The sequence below is a fragment of the Bos taurus genome, chromosome 10 (genome assembly GCF_002263795.3).
Source record: "Bos taurus isolate L1 Dominette 01449 registration number 42190680 breed Hereford chromosome 10, ARS-UCD2.0, whole genome shotgun sequence".
NCBI classification, from domain to species: domain Eukaryota; kingdom Metazoa; phylum Chordata; class Mammalia; order Artiodactyla; family Bovidae; genus Bos; species Bos taurus.
Window position 1 is genome coordinate 47,269,443 of NC_037337.1, and position 21,000 is coordinate 47,290,442.

General features: G+C 45.1%; 1 protein-coding gene across 10 annotated transcripts in view; it reads right to left on the reverse strand.

Moving 5' to 3' along the window:
• Positions 1-21,000, reverse strand: part of TLN2 (talin 2) — a 495,231-nt gene that overhangs the window by 21,809 nt on the left and 452,422 nt on the right. For all 10 annotated transcript variants that reach the window (XM_024997998.2, XM_024998001.2, XM_024997999.2 and 7 more), the window contains 5 exons: positions 20,462-20,587; positions 20,149-20,265; positions 16,851-17,036; positions 12,986-13,093; positions 806-911 (listed from right to left, as the gene is read on the reverse strand). In XM_024997998.2, coding sequence (XP_024853766.1) covers positions 806-911; positions 12,986-13,093; positions 16,851-17,036; positions 20,149-20,265; positions 20,462-20,587 — 643 coding nt within the window. The remainder of the gene's footprint in view (positions 1-805; positions 912-12,985; positions 13,094-16,850; positions 17,037-20,148; positions 20,266-20,461; positions 20,588-21,000) is intronic.

A 21,000-nucleotide genomic window follows, 5' to 3' on the forward strand; every position in this document is an offset into this window, starting at 1 on the left:
AGTATCGGGATTTGCATGCAGGCATGCTCCATAAGCCGACCAGCTGCACTCTCCTAAGGGATGTTCTCCCCAAGCTCTCGCAGAGACCAATGGGGTGCAGTGGCTGCCTGTCTGATCCTCGCTTTCCAAACCAGTTGTACAGACAGCCCTACCACAGAAGCAGCCATCAATGTGAGCGGCAAAAATCAAGATTTTACAGACCGAGGCTAGCTTGAGTTTTACTCTGATTTGTAACTTAAAGCTCATGAATGCAAGTCAGCATCCACAAGAGAAATGAGATCATGCTGAGCACAGAGATTTGTCATTCTCTTCTGGGAACTTATCCTCATGAGTTCCCAGAAGAGGACAACCACTCCCCTCAATGCAAACAAAGGGAGATTGGTTAGAAAACCCTTCGTGGGTGAGCTGATTGCTTCCATGTTAACCATGAAGGGGTGTGTAAACAATGTACCCAGATAGCACCATTTCTAAACATGAAGTGTATTATTTAAATAAAAATAAATATTCAAAGAAAAATACAGAAGAAAATGGATGGCAAGACCCTTAAGAGAGAAGTGAACAGTTCTAGATGGATTATGCCATTTATGTTGAAGCACTTAATACATAACTTGTATTACGTATGAGAAAAGACTTGTTTCAGAAGGATATTACTTTTTAAGTCTAACTCTACTCCTATTTGCCTTTAAAAACTTCCTCACTCTATTCCTCTGGCTGTCAAGAAAAGGCCTGTGTTGGCTGCACATCTTCTCTGCTCAGCTGGCTGTCCAGGCTGCCCCACAGGATGACATGTGAGAATCCGGCCTACCTTTCATGGCCTCTGCTGCCTGGATGAGCTCGGTCACGGCGCCAGCCACGCGCTTGGAGAAAGCAGCCAGCTGGTGCTTAAGTTCTGGTGTTGGTTTCTGAAGAATCTGTGTGAAGAACGCGTGAGACGTGTAAGGAAGATGCAGCCATTGTGACAGGAAGCCCACTCTTGCTGATGGATGCAGAGCTGGACCCCCTGGTTTGAAGTTGCAACTCTGTCCCTGAGTGACTTCAGAAACTTAGGGGAAACACCTAAGACTCACTGGCCTTCAGTTTCCTCACGTGAGAAATGAAAAGTTGAGGAGCAGGGGTTTTCCTAAGGTCTTTCTGACATACTTCCCTGAGACCATAAGGGAGATGAAGTTCTTAGTTGTCCTTTTGTTTGTACCTAAAACAAATCTACACACATGAAAATTACCCAAGGTGAAAGAATGCTCTGAGTGAACATGAAAGCCCAAGGCCACAGGTCATTTGGTGCTTGTGACAAAGCAAATATGGGGCCAGAAGACACGTGTGACTCAGGTGGGATCTTGGAAGGAAAAATCCCCAAGAGGAGGGCTGTTCCTAAAAGGACAACTCATTTCCAGGGTTCTGACTGCAAGCTCTCCTGGGAGAAGTCTTACGGACTTTCCTTCTTTTAAACCTAGCTTCAAGGGGCTTTAAACTTGCTTTTTTTTTCTTTTTTTATGGTGTTAAAAAACATCCTAAAAAATAACCCTAATCCAATTTAAAGGACATCCTCAGCTGATTTCTTCCCAAATTAATTCAAGAACAGAACTGTGAAATAGATGAGCACTCCCTACCATCCTCCCCCCATGGATTTACATCTGACTTACACCATCATCTTCCTCCCTAATCTTGAAATTTCCTTCTTTCAATATTCTTTTCTGCATCTCTTACCCATGCTTTACAGGGGTCATGCTGAGATTTAGAAATGCTCAGACATTCAGAAGGAAAGCACCACTCCTGATGACTATGGACAGTTTTGGAGCCTCTGAGCAGTAGACAAAGCATGGGCTTTGGCTTTGTCAAACCTGTGGTTCAAACCTGGCTTCATCTGCTCCTGGTTTGTGACAATGGGCAGATTACTAACCCCCCTCAGAACCTGTTTTCTTATTTGTAAAACTGTAATAATGTTTACTCCTTAGGAGTGGCATAAACATCAAACGGAATCACACACAAGAAGTATCTTGCACAATGCCTGGAACAAAGTAGGCATTCATGAAACGTTAAATTCCCTTTTTGGTGTCCTATACCCTTTTCACATGGCCAGGAATTGTACTCTTTCTCATGAGTTTGGAAAACATTTCTTTTGAATCCAAAAACTATAAGAGAATTTTAAGAGAAGCTTGGTGAAAAATCTGGGGTTGGGAGAGTTAACAGGGTTACACATTGACCAGTCCCAGACATACCAGTGCACAGAAGACATTATGCTTGAACTGATCAGTCACAGATTCTGGAACATCACTTCCCAGGCCTCTATCCCTACCCTCCTTCCTCTGGCACTCTTCTAAATGTTATATTTGTTACTGTTCTGAGTTCAGCTGTTCTGTTTTTCTCATTTCCTCACCCTAGGACCTACCTACACATGTCACCATGCAGATATTAACTCAGTACAAACCTGTGAATGACTGAACAAATAAATGAAGTACAATTGTCTTTGTTTATAAATAACATGAACGTCTATGTAAAAATTTTTAAGGCATTTGTTAAAAAAAATAAAGGAAAAAAAGGTAAAATAAATGAGTTTATTAGCAAGGTCACAAGATATAAGGTCAATCTACAAACACCAATTATATTTCTACATATTACCAGTGAGTAAAAAAAAATTTTCACTGTCAATATGCTACTACATATTAGGAGTGAGAATTAAATTTTTTTAAAAAGCAATACCATTTATAGTAGCATAAAAATTATGAAATGCCTGTTAAATTTGATAACAAATGTGCAAGATGTGCATGCTAAAACTATATTGCTGAAAATATTAAAGAAAACCCACATAAATGGATAGATATACTATATTCATTGATTAGAAGATTATTAAGATATCAATTGTTCTCAGATATCTCCATGATCCTAGCCAAAATCCCAACAAGATTTTTTTTTAAAAGATACTGACAAGATGATTCTAAGTTGCATGTAAAATGCAAAGGACCTAGAACAGCTAAACCATTTTGAAAAAGAACAAAGTTATAAGTCTTATAATATCTGATTTTGAGACTCATGATCAAGTTGTAGTAGTGATCAAGACAACATGATATTGTACAGACATACAGATCAACGGAGCAGGAGAGAGTCCAGAACTAGATTCTGTCAGCCATATTGGTTGACTGACTGAGAACAGGATAATTGTGTCAACAAATGATGCTGGAACGATAGGATAGCCATAGGTAAGAAAATGAACCTGACCCTTTCCTCACACTACATGCATACATGAACTAGAAATGGAGTAGAAAGCTGACTGTAAGAATGAAAACTGCAGAACACAGGAAAATAACCTTAGTGATCTTAGCTTCTTAAATAGGGGACAGAACACATAAATTATGCTTTAAAACTTTAAAAAGCAGGAACCTGCAAGTTTGTCTTAGAACCTTAAAAACATTACGCTGCATGAAAGAAGCCACTTACAAAAGACCACACGCTGTATGATTGTGTTTATATGCAATGACCGAAATACGCAATTCATCAGTTCAGTTCAGTCGCTCACTTGTGTCCTACTCTTTGCGACCCCATGAATCGCAGCACACCAGGCCTCCCTGTCCATCACCAACTCCCGGAGTTCACTCAGACTCACGTCCATCGAGTTGGTGATGCCATCCAGCCATCTCATCCTCTGTCGTCCCCTTTTCCTCCTGCCCCCAATCCCTCCCAGCATCAGAGTCTTTTCCAATGAGTCAACTCTGAGGCATAAAAAAGATCAGTGTTGGTCTTGGGCTAGGAGTGGGGCTGAAGGGAATGAGGAGGGCTAAAGAGCATGAGGTCTCTTTTTGGGAAGAAGAAAATGTTCTAAAATTATTATTATGGCCATAGTTGTACAACTCTTAAATACAGTGAAAATCAAGGAACTGTATGACTTAACTGGAAAAGTTTGTCATATGCCAATTATATTTCAATAAGGTCGTTAACAAGAAGAGAATTAACTAGGCAGCCAAATGAAAGAAGAAAGCGAGGAAGCTGGTAGTAAAGTATGTCACTCCAGAATGTGCCTCTTTGGCATACAGATTGCTTTCAGTTGGTTATTTTGAGAAAAATCAGACACAGGAGATGCTCTGAAAACAGGGAAGTTACCCTTTGAAAGGGAAATACACATTTATAAAAGAAACCTCCTTCTCTGTACCAGTAAGAGAAGGCTGACTCAAAATCACAAGAGAATGCTGTCAATGAAGACGGCTCTGACTTGGACTTCTCCAGTAGTGTAATGGATAAGAATCTGCCTGCTAATGCAGGGGACATGGATTCGATCCCTCTTCTGGGAAGATCCCATAGGCCCAGAGCAACTAAAACCATGGGCCACAACTGCTGAGCCTGTGCTCTAGAGCTCACCAGCCACGACTACTGAGCCCGCACTTTATAGAGAAGCCACCGAAACGAGAAACCCATGCACCACAATAAAGAGTAGCCCCTGCTTGCAGCAACTAGACAAAGACCATGCAAAGCAACAAGGACCCAGTACAGTCCAACAAGAAAAAAACGCTCCGACTTAAATCTGCTAACAATCTTAACCCTCATTAACCCTGCTTTTCCTGACCACCTGCTCCAACCAGCCTCTTCGCACCATAAACACCTTTCCCTTTTTTTTTTGCTTAAAGGCAGTATATAATCGGGTGGCTTAGGCCAGTTTGTGAATTACTCATTTTTCTCCTGGGTAGCTTCCATTTATCCATGGGGTACACATGTGAATAAAATTTTGTTTGTTGTTCTCTGGTTAATCTGTCATACTATATGAGATCTCAGGCAAGAACTCAGAGCAGAAGGAAAATTATTTTTCTTCCCCCACACTGGGATATAATCCTGAAAATAACTTGATAACCTTGGTGAACAATCTGCCTGCAATGCAGGAGATCCAGGTTTGATCCCTGGGTCAGGAAGATCCCCTGGAGAAAGAAATGGCAACCCATTCCCATATTTTTGCCTGGAGAATCCCCATGGACAGAGGAGCCTGGCAGACTACAGTCCATGGGGTCGCAAAGTTGGACACGACTGAGTGACTAACACACACTTGCAAACAAACATTCAGTTCTTCCTAAATGTTTAATATTTTAGATATAAGACATATCTTAGTTGCACTTTTCATTTTTACTCAAGTTCTATCTGCACTTTTTTGTTTTTGGTCTGCATTGCTGTAATTTTTTTCCTTTTAAATATACATTTGTCTCCCGCTGCCAGACACTGTTGGATTTCCTTGGTGGCTCAGATGATAAAGAATCTGCCTGCAATGCAGTAGACCTGCGTTCAATCCCTCGGTTGGGAAGGTCCCCTGGGAAGATCCCCTTTGGCTCCTAGCTCCCCTCTAGTATGCACTGTGCATCTGCATTATACGTTAACAGATCTGCCCAAGAAATAGCTGCTCAACCATAAAGATCAATTTTTCTTCTTCTGATGTCGCCATGTAACTCCTTAGAAGATAAAATTCCTTTCTCAATCCTGTAAGGGGTCACAATGACCCACTATTCACACCATGTTCATGCAGACTTCTTTGGTGAACTTCACGTACAATGTCAACATACCATTTCCCTTAAAGATAGAGATGGATGCAGAGTAGATTGTTTAGACAATCTGAGGAGATACTGGGCCACACCTAATGAAAGTTCTCAGCTTAAATACTTACAACCTTATTAATGCTACCAGCATTAATAATTACTTGCATTCTGCCTATTTTACAAGATTATTGTTTCTTGCATTACCAAATGTGTGACTGAGCTTCAGATAAAACTAATAATGACTAGGTAAATTGAAACGACTGACCAAATATATAGTGCAAGGACATCAATGACTGTAACAGTGTAACTCATGATATCGGAAGAAGAAACAAGAGGGAACTGAATCCTGGACCATAACAGACTAGTAAGACCGGTGGTCCAGAGGCCTCTGGTTACTGTTAACAGGGCCTGGTCCTATAACAGCACATTGAGTGGCCTATCAACAAAATCCTGGCCTGACCTGTGAATGAGCATTTCTAGTGCAGTGGCACAAATTGGTCACAAAATGCCTTCCAATCTCTGGTTGCAATTAAAACTGAAAGGGAAGGGAGTGTAAAATAAAGAATGTTGCCCCCCCATCCAGGCCTGTAAGGATTAAGTCATTCTCCACTAAGTTACTGACCTATAATACATCCTCAAAGAAATTTAGGGCAAGGATGAGGCCTTTTGTGCTCCAGGAAAACCGACTGAACTGGTCCTAAGAGAAATAGATATTTTTAAGAGATTTTAAAAATGAACCTGAATTCTTACATCTTGTACTGTGAAAGCACTTTAACTAAGATGTCTATTTCTAGTGACTAGCAGCAAGCTTCTCCCGAGATGAGTGCTTAATTGTATGTAGTCTCTTTGCTAAAACCACATATATACTGATGCCTGCCTTCTCACTTTTCTCTTCAAAACAGTTCTCAGAGCTCTCTGAGAGACTGTCTCCCAGGATATAATCCTCAGGTTCACTCAAATAAAAATTTTCATTTCTTTCTTTGATTGACTGTTAAGGTATTTCACCGACATGACAAAGAACTCATGCCTAGAAAATATAAAGAACTAATCAATAAGACAAAAACCCAATTAAAAAGGGCAAAAGATCTGAACAGAGATCATCTGAGAAGATATACAGAAGGCAAACTGGTACATAAAAGATATTCCATGTTGTAAATTAAAACCGCAGTAGACTTCTCTGGTAGTCCAGTGGCTGGGACTCCATGTGCCCAGTACAGGGGGCCAGGGTTCAATCCCTGGTCAGGGAACTAGATCTCACATGCCGAAACTAAGACCTGGTGCAGCCAAAATATATAAATATTAAAAAGAAACCACAATAAGATACCACTTCATACCCACTAGAATGGATAAAATTGAAAAGACTGACCATTCTAAGGGCTCACAAAGACGTGGAGAAATGGGAACTCTCATATATTGCTAGTGGAAATAACCACTTTACAAAAGAATTTAGTAGTTTCCTAAGAAGTTAAAAATATACCCATACTATGATACAAATACTCCATTTTAATATATTTATCCAAGAGAATGAAAACATATAGGCAAAAACACATATATAGGATGCTCTTAGCAGCTTTATTTTTAACAATCAAACCTGGAAACAACCCAAGTATCCATCAACAGGGAAACAGATTAGAGAACACCATGTAACAATAAAAGGGGTGAAATTACTGCTACACATAAGAATGTGGATGGAATTGAATACACTGATGCTGAGTGAAAGAAGCTAGACAAAGAGTATACACTAGAGGATTACTTTTATATAAAAGTCTGGAAAGTGTAAGCAAATCTATAATAACAAAATGCAGATCAGTGGCTGCCTGGCAGTTTTGAAGAGTAATAGATATACTCATTGTTTTGATTGTGGTGATGTTTTCACAGATGTATTCAAATATCAGCACTCAAACGGTAAACTTCAAATATGTGTTTATTGTATGCTAGCTATGCCTCAAAAAAGCTGAAACAAAAGTGAAGGGTGTGGTAGGGAGATTCACTTAAATCATCCAACTGGAGTGGTGAAAGACTTCTGTCGTTAAAAGAACCTTGATGGAAAGAGAAAACCACTTCTGTATACACTCTGACTCTAAGAAAGGGAACGGCTCTGACAACAAAGCACGCTATTTAGACAAGGCAGAGCAATGGAGGTCTATTTTTATTCTGCAATTAAGTCAACATGATTTCTAACAGCAGGAAACAGAACAGAATTAAAGTGCAGCTAGTGAAAGTGAGGGTAATTTTAACCTTGTCAAAGAGCTTATATTGTGGGTTAGCAGCAATATTGAACTGTGGTCACTGCAGAGGCCAATTGGCTGTCTCTCATCCTGCAGTAGAAATCCTCCACGACAAACCAGCTAACAACAAATGCAGAAGGCCAAAACTGCTCAAACAGGCACAGCTAAAGCTGCATAAAGTAGCTCCCAGGGCAGCAAGGACAGGGTTCTGCCTAAATTAGATCCCTCTGTTTATAGACTGATAACTGGATTCTCAAACAAACAAACAAATCATTCCCCAAGGAAGGGTTCTCGATTTGGAGTTTCTAAATTCCCAAAGGATGGAGCGGGGTATCTGGGAATCCTCCTAACAGTTTAAGGGACATTTGTGTTTATGTGCTGATGTTTCTCCTATGAGGGTAGGGAGATGGCAGGAAATGGGCTTTTACCTAATTCAGGGAGGCCCAAATCCATGAAAGGTTAAGAAAGCTGAAATCATGATAGTTATTTGTGCCTCAATAGAGAAAAAAAAGAATGGTATTGGTAAAGGATATAAAATTAATTATTGAGAGTTTTTTTTTAAACAAAATAAGAATCTGAAACAAATAAGACAAAATATTAATTAACAAAGTTAATTATAGATGGTAGACACACAAATGTTGACATGGTTTTCTGTGTTTTAAGATTTTTTTTCTAAAGTTAAACTAAAATATACAAATCAGCCAAAACAGGTGAGGAATCCTTGACTCTAAGATATTTGAACCAAACAAGCCAAAGCAGGATACCTTCTCCCACATTTTCGTGTGTCTAAATTTAAGAAAAACTAATACAATTATGTAAAGTTTAAAAATAAAATAAAATTGGAAGAATAAAAAAAAAAAAAAAAAAGTCAAGAGCCACAGAAAAAAAAAAAAAAAAAGGAAAAAAAAAAAAAAGAAAAACAGCCCCTAAAGAAGATAGCTGAACTTCTCTGGACCACTTGAAAGTGATCTCAGTTTATTCCTCTAAATTGCCAGACACTTTATCCAAGTGAGGAGGAGGGGAGGATGGGGAGTATGGTGTGTGTGTGTGAATCTCTAGTTTTCACTGCTTTTTAATTCACCACTCTCAAATAGCTTATCTTAGTATTCTTTCCCTCTACCCTAAAGGTAATTTCCAAATAAATCTAATGTCTTCTCTGAATTTGCAATTTGGCTTTCTTTATCTGACTCTAAGTTCCCTCAGAAGTGAACACTAGTGTCTATGTCTGTGCATTTCCATTTTCTTCATTTCTTCTTGGGTTGGGGCTCCACCAGCTCTGTCCTAAGCAGTCTTATGGCTCATGGTCCTCTCATGTGGAGGGCTTCCCTGGTGGCTCAAGTAGTGAAGAACCTGCCTGCAGCGCAGACGTGGGCTCTATCCCTGGGTGAGGAAGATCCTGTGCAGGAGGAAATTGCAACCCACTCCAGTATTCTTGGCTGGGAAACGGACAGAGGGGCCTGGCGGGCTGTGGTTCATGGGGTCACAAAGAGTCGGACATGACTGAGCAACGAAGCACGCACGCCTCTCATGAGGAACAATCTTCCTCATACTTAGCATCGTATTAGCCCAGATTTCTTTCAAATCTGTTTGGAGAAGGAGTGAGGGCACATGAGGTGAAATGTGAGCTTATTTTCAGCTGCAGGACCAAGGGAACTACCACTGTCTGCAGCGTGGAGGTCGGAACGCTGTCACAGAGGTTCCACCGCTTTCAGTCAGGAACTCGTATTTTTCATGTTTATGATAATGAACATTATTATCTGGATGTTTCCTTCCTGTATTTTTATTGGAAAATATCCTTTATGGAATATGTGCAAGTCTCTAAAGACACAAAAATATATGAGCTAATTTTTTAAAACAAATATTTGATGTGATTTCATTCTTATCTTCTTGGACATTAGAACCATCAGCACTTGTCACCATAAATAGGCAATAACATCCTTCTTGCAAAACATGAGACCAATTCTGTACGCTGTAAAAAAAGTTTTCATGTCATCTAGCTTTTTTTCCTATTAGTGATTTCAAATTAGCACCAGCGTTTTTCACACCGTAAATCTCAAAACAACTATGGGGAAACAGGACATTTATACTTCTGCTTTACTTATGGGTTACAATGATAATAATTGTATAGAAAAATAAAAAGAAATTCAGGTGGCAGGCTTCTAACAGACACATCGACCACCACACAATCAACCAAATTAGGTTTGAAAACATAAGGTTTCAGAGTCCTGTTTCTTTAGCAAATATCAGGAAGAACTCATAACAGAAACACTGGGGAAGCATAGCTAGCTGTAAGGTGCAGTGGTGCTCGTGGGTCCATGAAAAGAAGCGAGTGGTCGCTCCCCTATTGCCAACCTCTGGCTTCACATGAAACCTCCCTATGGAATGTGTCCTTCCTGTTCCAGAAGAACCTGCTGATTATCACTAGGGCTGATGCCTGACAGTCCTTGTGTCTGTGCTAAGGTGCTTTAGTTGTGTCTGACTCTTTGTGACCCTGTGGACCGTAGCCCTCCAGGCTCCGCTGTCCATGGGATTCTCCAGGCAGGAATATTGGCATGGATCGCCATGCCCTCCTCCAGGGGATCTTCCCGACTCTGGGACTGAACATGCGTCTCTTACGTTTCCTGCGTTGGCAGGTGGGCTGTTTACCATTAGCGTCGCCTGGGAAGTCCGACACAGCCATTAAGTGGCCATAAAGCTGGGGTCTCTGAGTGTGTGGCCTGGGAACGGCTCCTAGGTCTTCCCTCACATTCACTGACACCCAGAATCCTGGGCTTCTTCTTGAGCAAAGAGGCCGACCATTCCCCTGGCCCCCACCCCCAGGAGGCCTGTCTTCTGCCACTAACACACGGCGTGCAGGGAGAGGAGCTGAGGAGACAGGAAGCGCCTTGGTGGATGCCGCATCTGGTTCCCAGGTACTGGGAGAGGGGCTACAGGTGGCTTGAGGTCAAGGAGGGGACCCTATGAGGGCTCCCTTTTCCTTCTCCCTTGGGAGAAACTTCTCAAAACAAGTGCAGGTACCTGTCCTTCCTCATGCAGACAGAACTCACCCGGGACTAGGGGGGAAGGAAACTCGACATCGTCACTGTTTGCCTTGAAGTCTGCTGCATCGTTCCATGCAGCTTCATGGATTTGGCAAAGACGCCACTGCAGGTGGGTCCCAATGCAGTAACATTCTCGTTAAATGGTTCACCAAGAGCAAAGGTGTGCAGGGGCCTGGACCTACTAACCCTGAGTCAGTTGTCAGTGCAACACAGATATGGACATAGTAGTGGGAAAAAATATGGATTAACCAAGAAACGGACCTGGAGGAAACAGGTGAAGTGAGGATCCCTCCTGTGAGTAATAGGAAGATGCCAGAATTGTGGTGCTGGAGAAGACTCTTGAGAATCTCTTAGATAGCAAGGAGATCAAATCAGTCAATCCTAAAGGAAATCAACTCTGAATATTCATCAGAAGGACTGATAATGAAGCTGAAGCTCCAATAATATGGCCACCCGATGCAAGGAGCCGACTCACTGGAAAAGACCCCGATGCTGGGAAAGACAGGGCAGAAGTAGAAGGGGCAGCAGAGGAAGAGATGGTTGGATGGCATCACTGACTCAATGGACATGAATTTGAGCAAACTCCAGGAGATAGTAGAGGACAGAGGAGCCTGGCGTGCTGCAATCCATGGGGTCACAAAGAGTAGGACACAGCAACTGAACAACAAGGAAGTATTAAACAACAGAGACAGAAATCAAAGCATAGGAGAGACAAGGAGAAACGGGGGGTCAGGGGAGAGCCCCACTTAGGAAGCAAGGTGGGCACTACTGCTGTAGCCCCGCACCTCCGCTCAGCCAGGACGGGTACCTTCCAGAAGTATTTCAAATAAGTGTGCAGCAGATGTAAGCTCAGCCAGTGCCCTGGCCTCCCCACAGTCTCACTTAATCCTGAATAAGCTGCCTGTCTAACATCTGAGCAAACTCAAGCCCAGAAATGGCAGTTGTGGAGCCAGCTTCTTGGCAGAGCCTGAATTTGAATTCGAGGGTTCTGAACCTTAGCCTAAGACTGTTTCTACTATGCTTTCTAATGCTTGGACATAACAAGATTCCATGTGTCCAGAACAGATCGTCTCATCCAGAAAATGATGTCTTTTGGAAGCCTTACTGGCTTCATTCTCTTTACACTGAATTTCCTGCTAAGTGTGCTCATGGGCTGAAAACTTCAGTCCCAACACAGAGAGCTGGTTTGGCTGAGGGAGGCTCGTGCCTGCAAACGCTGACTGACCAAGATGTTCTCACCTGGCTCACAAGCAATATACTGGCTTCTACTCACAAGTATTCAGGCTTTGGGAGCCCAATGTGAGGAACCCCAGACTGGTCACTCTAACAAAAGATGCACTTTTGTACTGACCACAGTTACTGGTGGCTCAGTGGTAAAGAATCTGCCTGCCCGTGCAGGAGACGTGGGTTCGATCTCTGGGTCAGGAAGATCTCCTGGAGAAGAAAATGGCAACCCACTCCAGTTTTCTTGCCTGGAAAATCCTACGGACAGAGGAGCCTGGTAGGCTACAGTCCATGGAGTTCCAAAGAGTTGGACATGACTTAACAAAATGACTGAACAATAACAGTTACCTGGGTGAAGAATGTAAGTAATGCTCCCTTAGAAAACCAAAAATGCTTAACATCAGAGGGAAATTTAAGGTGAAGAGAAGGCACTGAAATGCTAGGATGGGGACAGCTGAGAATAGTAAGTAGGACATGGTCCCAGGTCTCCCATTAGTAGCTGGTAACCTCAACCAGGAGGCCAAACATCTTTGAGTCTTGGATCCTTCCTTTGCCCTGTGAGCCGCATGTGGTTGCATGAAAAGAGAAAAATTTCAACGCCCAGAGAATCAAAAGGCTTGACAGTCTTTGAGGTACATGTGTTGTATATCTGAAAGTGATGGATCTTTTTTTTTTTTTTTTAGGTTTGGGAAGAAGCAAAAATATTGAAGGGAGGGGAGCTACCGTTAAGTCTCTCCTGGGGTGTTGTTTATGACTCCTGAACAAGCTCTGTTCCTGACCTCCCCCAGTCCTTTTGGATTTGAATGGCACCTCTCTTCAGTCTACACCTGTGTCTTGTGAGTTGGAGCAGTGAATTGTGAGACGCTTTTTGGCTCAATCTAGTCCGAGCCTTGCAAGTGGAGCTTGCATGAAGCTCTAAGTGGGATTTTCCCAAGGAAAGGATGCTTAGCTCCTCCCCAGCCCCATCGCTGCCTACGCCCCTCCTCACCACCAAGACGTGCTCCAGGAGGTCCAGGTAGCCGAGGGTGCACTCTGTCCCATACCGCAAGGCTCTGGTGCGCACCTCCTCACTGACGTCAGGGTGGAAGGAAGCTTGCTGGAGAAAGAAAGGAAGGTTACCTTAAGACAGGAAGAACCAGGAGACAAGTGGACCAGGCGGCCACGTGGTGCTGTACGTCCTACCTGTTTCCACTTTAGGTTCTCTGACAAGTTTGTGTCTGGCTTTTTCCAGTGCCAGGGGCCAAACAAAAGCAAGTGAATCTGGCCTCTTTTTTCTTCCTTTCTCATCATGCCAATGCTCACATCTTTTATTGAAAGGAAGAAATTCCTCACTCTGACCAGACCACACTGCAGTCATAGCCAGTCTCCTGACCGGGCCCACTGGCTCCTGGGAACCTTCAGAGAGCGAGCTCCCCAGCACCCTCAAGGTGCCATAAATAACTCACATTATACATGTCGAGATAAGCCAACCAGGACATATGGTTAACACAGCATCTGGCCCCCCTTCTTTTTGTACTTGTGACCTGCTGACTTGAGTTACTCAAGAAATATCGTTTCACATGGCACGTCCATTCACAGGGCCACCAGATGAACCACATAACATCCAGTGATGTTTGAATTTTGAATAAACAATGAAAACTTTTAGCCTAAGTATGGGGCACCCTGGTATGGTTTTTTTATTTTTTTGCTCAGTCTGGCAATCCTACCCATTTAGCCTTTCCTGCTATAACTTCACTCTGGAAAGAACTCCAAGGGGCTTACAAGAATACAAAAAACAGAAAACTGCAAAAAAAAAAAAAAAAAAAATCACAAGTCAGGACAAACACAAATCATGCATTAGGATAAAAGGTCAAGGCAGAAGGGGAAGAGTGACCTGTCTCCATGCTTCCTCGTGTCAAATCCTTTTTCCCAGGGATTAGGGGCTATTTGGAGAATACCTGGGATTTCTCCTCACCTGCCCCCCAATTTGAGTGGCCAGCATCTATCATTTATGAGCCTGGTTTTATTCATCTGAGAACTAACAGGCCAGGCCTTTAACTCCTTCCACACTTTCATCAGCCTTGCTCCCCCATGTCTCCAAGCGTGAGGACAGAGCCCAGGTCTGGTTCAACGGGGAAGACAAGGGCTACGATGCTCCTCTGGTAGGTAGTGCGCAAGACCCTCATTGAGAGCTGTGTGGGTGCTGATGATCACTGCTGGTCATCACTTGCTGGTGCCTCTAACTTGACAAAACCCTTGGGGAAAGCAACCTAGCAATAACTAGAAAGTCACACCATTTGACCCACTACTTCTGGGGGTTTTGCCTAAGGATATTATCCAAAGCATAGAAAAATACCCAAAGATGCCCAAAGATGTTCACTGAAGTTGATGATTAAGCAAAGTGCAGATAATCTAAATAGCTGATGATAGGGGAAAGAGTATATTCATTAACAATGTATTTCATGCTCATTAAAGAATCAGTTACAATGACTTACAGTAACAAAGAAACAGTCATGTAATGTTAATTGTAATTGGAGGTATGAAGTTGTGTCTGATAAAGACATATGAACATGAAAGCATGCTCAGAAAGAAATACACACTGGAATTAACTGGGGGTGCAGGGAAGTCTGTGTCCCCACTGGAGCAATTAATGTAATCCTCCGTGTCTGGTAAGATGAGTCAATATGGGTTGTACCCCACTTCTGTTTCTGCTCTAGCTGCCCTGCTCAGACCCAAAGGTGGTGTTCAAACACGGCCATGTAGCCTTCTGCTTGGCACAGAATTGTTCCTTCTTGGCCCACCAACTGGCATGCCTAGTTTTCTATCTATTTACTGCACACCTTTTCTAGAAAGCTGTCTCATTTCCTTTCTGCAAGGGATGGGAGATACCAGAGACCACAGGAAACGTAGGCATCTGTAAGTCCTGTCCTGAGAGGAGTCTCTGGGCTTAGCAGTGACCCTTGTCATCAAGTCTGGTGTTGGCATGTGAAGCTCTGGCTGAAAATCAGGATGGCTTGAGCCAGGGAGAGATCATAATGAAGAGTCAGGGCTAGGCCATTGGCACCTGTACTTTAATCCTTAACCTCTTCCCCTGGAGATGGGAACACAGGGGAGGAAAATCAGAGCTGTCTTCCATTTCACATCTGTAACACGGAGACAGAGGTTCCCGTTCACCATGGTGACCTTGATCTCTGTGACTGGGAGGCCACGAGGAGCAGAAAGAGACGGGACCGGAGCTCAGAGGGTACGATCTCAGTTCTGGTTCTGATTGTATGACCTTGGTCATGCCACATCACCTCTCCAATCAAATAAGGAGAATTCCTAGTTAGAAGAATTCCCTTACCCTACCCATCTAGGATCGATTCTAAAACTATGAGGTGCTCTGCATGTGAACCGTGGTGGTGCTCACTAGCCATATCTGGCTGGCAAATACTGCAGTGATGGAGGTTATAACCCAAACAGAATGATCACTTCTGCCAGGGTAGATCCCACTGAGTGCATCAAAACTGTACTTGGGAGACTTCCCCGGTGGTCCAGTGGTTAAGAATCTGCCTTGCAATGCAGGGGATGTGGGTTTGATCCCAGGTCAGGAAACTAAGATCCCACATGCCAAGATGTCAAGGGGCACTTACACCCTGATGCCACAGCTGTTGAGCCCACGTGCCACAACTAGAGTCTGCATATCTCGAGGAAAGATCCCTCGTGACTCGACTAAGATCCAACACAACCAAATAAATAAAAGAAATAACACAATAAAACTACACTTGGGGCCTGAGGAGAGAAACTGCCTGGCCCAGCACACGTGGGACTCGTGACAGCGGCCCCACCCTCTTGTCACCCTCTTCTCCTCCCACCTCCCCTCCCCTGCACCCCGGGGTCCAGGAAATGCAGTGTTGTTCGCCACACCCAGCCCTCCAGCCTGACTGCCTTGCCCTGCCTCTGCCCAGGGACACCAGCCCATCCATCCCTGCTGAGGAACAGGAGAAGCCATCGTCGGACCCTGCACCAGCTCTCCCCACAACTCACTTCACCACAGAGAAGGGCCTGTTCCCAAGGACCCCAAGGTGCAACAGCTGCTTTTCCCCTTCTGTGGTTCATCTCCATCTGCTGACCAGGGTGGTGGGGGTGGGGGGATGAGGGGGTGGGGTAGGGGTGAGGTGTCACTGATCCATCATGGGGAGAAGTCAGGGTTCCAGGGACATGGCTATCCCCAGAAGGGTGTTGGACTGGGGTGGGGCTGCTCAGTGGGAGGTGGGGGGCCTCTTATGGCTCCTTGGCTTAACAGATGTAAAGTCAAAGTTATAAAGCTCAGGTTATAAAGCTCAGGTCTCCCCAGCTCTCTCCAGCAGCACCAGCTCAGGGCAGCTGCCCCTGCTGTCCCCCTAAGGGTTGGAAGAGCTTCCCCAAGACTCCTGGTGCTGTTTGGTTCCTCTAACTCACTCCCTCACCCAATCATGGCAATACCCTTCCTGGCACAAAACGGCTGATTGAGGAAGCAGGTAAGGGCGCAGGCTGACGAGGGGTGCAGTTTTCCTTTGGAGGGCCTGGGACAAAACCTCACAGTCCTGCTCCACTACTGCAGCCCCTATAAGAAGGTGTCCCCCACCTATTTAGGAAGAACTGAGAGATGAAGTGGGAGGGCAAGTCAGCAGACCAAGTCCACGCCCTCTTAAATATTAAGCTACCTCCAGAGTGTCACCTCCCATGGCTGACGGGCACACCTGTCATCAGTGTGCACTCTATCACACAGGCCAGGGTACTGAGCTGCTCACTCCTACACATGGCCAGTCCCTCTCCTTCTCCAGACTGACTGCAACAGCTCAGCCACGACAGAGCACCACCCTACCCACCCCAATCAACGCCAAGGCCTTTACCTTGCAGGCCGTCAACATGTCTGACACGGCCTTCCGGCTCAGATTGGCAGTGGCTATCACGTCCTCCTGTCGACAAGAGTTCCCAGCAGCCACAGCTTTGGCCGTTGCCATGGTGATGCCTTTGGTCATCCTGATGGATTCTTCAGGTGATGATGTCTTCTCAGGTACCTCTTTTGACTGGAATACCTGGAAGTGAGAAATGGAAAAGCTGAAAAAAGTCAAAGAGGGAAGAATGGAAATAACATATGCTTCCCCTACTGGCTGCAGCGCAGTGTCTGAAAACCGAGCCAGCTATGGGAGGAAACTGGTCAAATGGCAGGAAATCAGAAATGTAACTGGAGTACAGTAATATCATTCTTGCTTTCAAAATTCCAGCGTGGATAAGCCCCACACACCTGTCTGCAGCATTCCTGGGGGGAGAGTGTGGGGCGGAGAATGATCCACACTGTTAACATGCTTGCCTGCGGACACTGACACTCCATGTGCATTAACTCCACCCCCGGGGTGGTGGGGTGGGGTGGACTGTGCAGCTTCCCAGATCTTCTGGCCCATTCCTGCTGATACCTCAGTGGTCCCCAGAAGCTCCGCAGCCCTGATGCTGGTTCCAGAGCAAGACTGACCTGGATGAATCACTCTGGACTCAGCTCTCTCTCTTAAAGACAGTGTGAAGCTGGGGAAGAATAAAGCATTCCATTTCTTCTATTCTCAGCCTGTCTTACAAATATAACTGCCTAATTGTGTGGAGGTGTTCATGTCGAGCCTGCCACCGTGACATTGTGAATTATTTAACAATACTCATACACCTTTAGAGAAGCTGAAATACATTAGCTATGGTAAGTGAGTATCTCACTTTAAAATTCCACCTGCCAGTCAAGCCAACCATTTCTGCTTCCAGCCCATCTGCCACGGTTCTACCATGAGTGATGGATCCCTGAATACGAGGACCCCTGAAACAGGTGGGGCTGCTCTGTCTTCAGTCCTTGTTGTTGTTCAGTCGCTAAGTTGTGTCTTTGCAACCCCATGGGCTGCAGCACACCAGCCTTCCCTGTCCTTCACTATGTCCCAGAGTCTTCAGCCCTAGGCAGCCATGTTTGAGCCACGATTCAGAAGGGAGGACCCAGCTGACATCCCTGTCATGTGCCCATCAGCGTCAAACATCACTAACCCCCTAAAAATGAACAACAGCAATCTACTGCCCAGGACCACCCCTTAATGCTGCAGTGTGATGAGCATGGACAGAGCCCTCCATGCTAACATGGGCCTTAGGGCTCATGCTACTTTGGGAACCTCCTATGTTCATGGACATGCATTGTCTAGGTCAATTCTTTTTTTTTTTTTTTTTTTTTTTGATCTAGGTCAATTCTAGGCTGACCATCTGTAATATCCCAGGAATTACAAATCTCTTTCATTGCCACTGTTTGGCCCACCCACACCTGTCAGAATGTGCTCTAGACTTTTGATAAGAAACCTCAGCCCAGGGACTTCCCTGGTGATCCAGTGGTTAAGAAACTGAGCTTCCAATGCAGGGGGTGTGGGTTCCATCCCTGGTCAGGGAACTAAGATCCCACATGCCATGTGGTATGGTATGGCCAAAAAATAAAATTAAAAAAAAAGAAAAGAAACTCCTAGCCCATGTAGGCAGGTGAGAGCCAGGCAGCAGTCTTAAGGATACTGCCTGCAGTTTTTAGTTTCTTCTTTGTGTGAGAACTAAGCACAATGGCAACCAAGGTTGGAGTCATTAAAAACAGGACACAAGAACCCAAGTCTTCACCACTAAAACCCAACAGAATTGCTCATCTCTGCTGCTTCCCAGATGGCACTAGGGTTAAAGAACTCGCCTGCCAATGCAGGAGACATAAGAGATGTGGGTTTCACCCCAGGGTCATGAAGATCCCCTGGAGAAGGAAATGGAAACCCACTTCAGTATTCTTGCCTGAAGAATTCCATGGACAGAGGAGCCTTGAGGGCTATAGTCTGTAGGGTTGCAAGAGCTGACATGACTGAAGCAACTTAGCACGCACACACTGCTGACCCTCAGGAGCTTGTGGCCTTTGCAGGTGACTCTCTGAAGACTCCTCCTTCCAAAAGAGAAGCTGAATCTGTGAGCAGATCTGCTATTAAAAAGGAACCTCACATGATGGCCCATGTTGCCTCTGCATTTAAATTTTATTTATCTGCGATTCTTTGAAAAATATCCTAAAGCTGTCTGTGTAAGTCATTTGGCCTACTAAGAATAAAGGTACATATAAAATAATGAAAATAAATAGCATTTGTAATAGTAAATTAAAAAAAGAGGAATCTTAGTTTGAAGGTACTCATTTTCAGCATATTTGTTTCAAGGGATTAGGATGAGGCAATCCACAAGGCAATCCACGACCACCATGGAGTCAAAAGAACAGGAGACAACCACAGTAACCCCAGGATACCCTCATTCTAAGACAGTGGAACTGGGCAAGAGTGAACACAGGGTCGGAGTCTCTGAGATCAGACACCTCACGTGGAAGGCAGCCTGAAGTTAAAGGGAAGTGTCCCCAGTAAAAGCGTCTGGGTTTTCCTAACAGTGAACTCAGACTCCCACATCTATCTGTGTGCAGCAGGATGAGCTGCTGTTGGTGGCCATGGGAATCAGGCGAGGACTTCCCTGCTGTCTCAGTGAATAAGAATCCGCCTGCCAATGGAAGGGACACAGGTTTGGTCCCTCGTCCAGGAAGATTCCACATGCCACGGAGCAAGTAAGCCCATGTGCCGTGACTACTGAAGCCTACGTGCTCAGGGCCTGTGAGCTGCAACTGCTGAATTCTGTGCACCCTACAGCCCATGCCTCACAACAAGAGAAACCAGCGCAGTGAGAAGCCTGTGCACCGCAACAAAGAAACAGCCTGTTTCCCGCAACTAGAGAAAGCCTGCATGCATCAGTGAAGACCCAGTACAACCAAAAATAAATAATAAAATAAGTAAAATTAAAAAAAAAAAAGCATAAACTCAAGGCGAGTGCAAAGGGCCACAATGAGTTTTCCCTTTGCCGAGGCTCTTCTGCAGTGCTTTCATTTTATGCTGCTATTTTAGTGGAATTAAACATGGTCCCAAGTCATACATTAATTCATTTAATTACATTTGCAAACTGATCCTAGCCAAACTCTGAGGTCAGTATCACATAGGTTCTCCATGGCACAAGGCTACCAGCAGGCAGGTGAGTGGGCCCCCCTAGCTCAGGCACTCCAAGTAAAATCTCAGAGAAGTTGCACTGGGGTCGGCTATTGCACACAGGGCCCTAGGGAGGTGACTGGTGGCTCCTTACCGTGAGCTCCTGCTTCATGTACTCGATGGTGGCCTCTAGTGCCCGTGTGCCCCGAGTGGCCTCGTCCTCCACTGCCTTCACGGTCTTGAGGAGGGAGGTGACATTGGTCACCATCACCTGCATGGGAAGACAGGCCAAGAGAAAACAGTGAGCTGAGGTCCCATCCCTCTTAGTGCAGCTCTAATGTGCCCACACCTCTACGTGAGGAAGAAACTCAGATGCTCACTGCCCCCTTCAAAACCCGAGAGTGTCATCTCTGTCTCTCATTGGAGCACCCCTGGCATACTTGCCCCTGGCTGGGGCTCCACTCTACCTTGGCAGCCCCCTTGAGCTGGTACATGGAGGGGTCATCGGCAGGCTTGCTGGCAGCTCCCTTGGTAGCACCAATGAGATCTGAGAGGGCCTTGGCCACGTCTTTGATGGCATTGATCAACACTACCTGAAAGAGAGCATGCACCCCCGGTGAGCAGCCGCACCAAGATCACAGCACAAGAGCAGGGCAGGGGGGACCTGGGAGGCGGGGCTCAGTGTCCACAGCTCCCCTGCCCACAGCACAGGACCAAGATCACACAGCACAAGAGCAGGGCTGGGGGGACCTGGGAGGCGGGGCTCAGCGTCCACAGCTCCCCCGCCGGCAGCACAGGACCAAGATCACACAGCACAAGAGCAGGGCAGGGGGGACCTGGGAGGCGGGGCTCAGTGTCCACAGCTCCCCTGCCCGCAGCACAGGACCAAGATCACACAGCACAAGAGCAGGGCAGGGGGGACCTGGGAGGCGGGGCTCAGCGTCCACAGCTCCCCCGCCCGCAGCACAGGAGAGTCCCCAGGGCCTGCCCTTGGAGACTCCAGTGT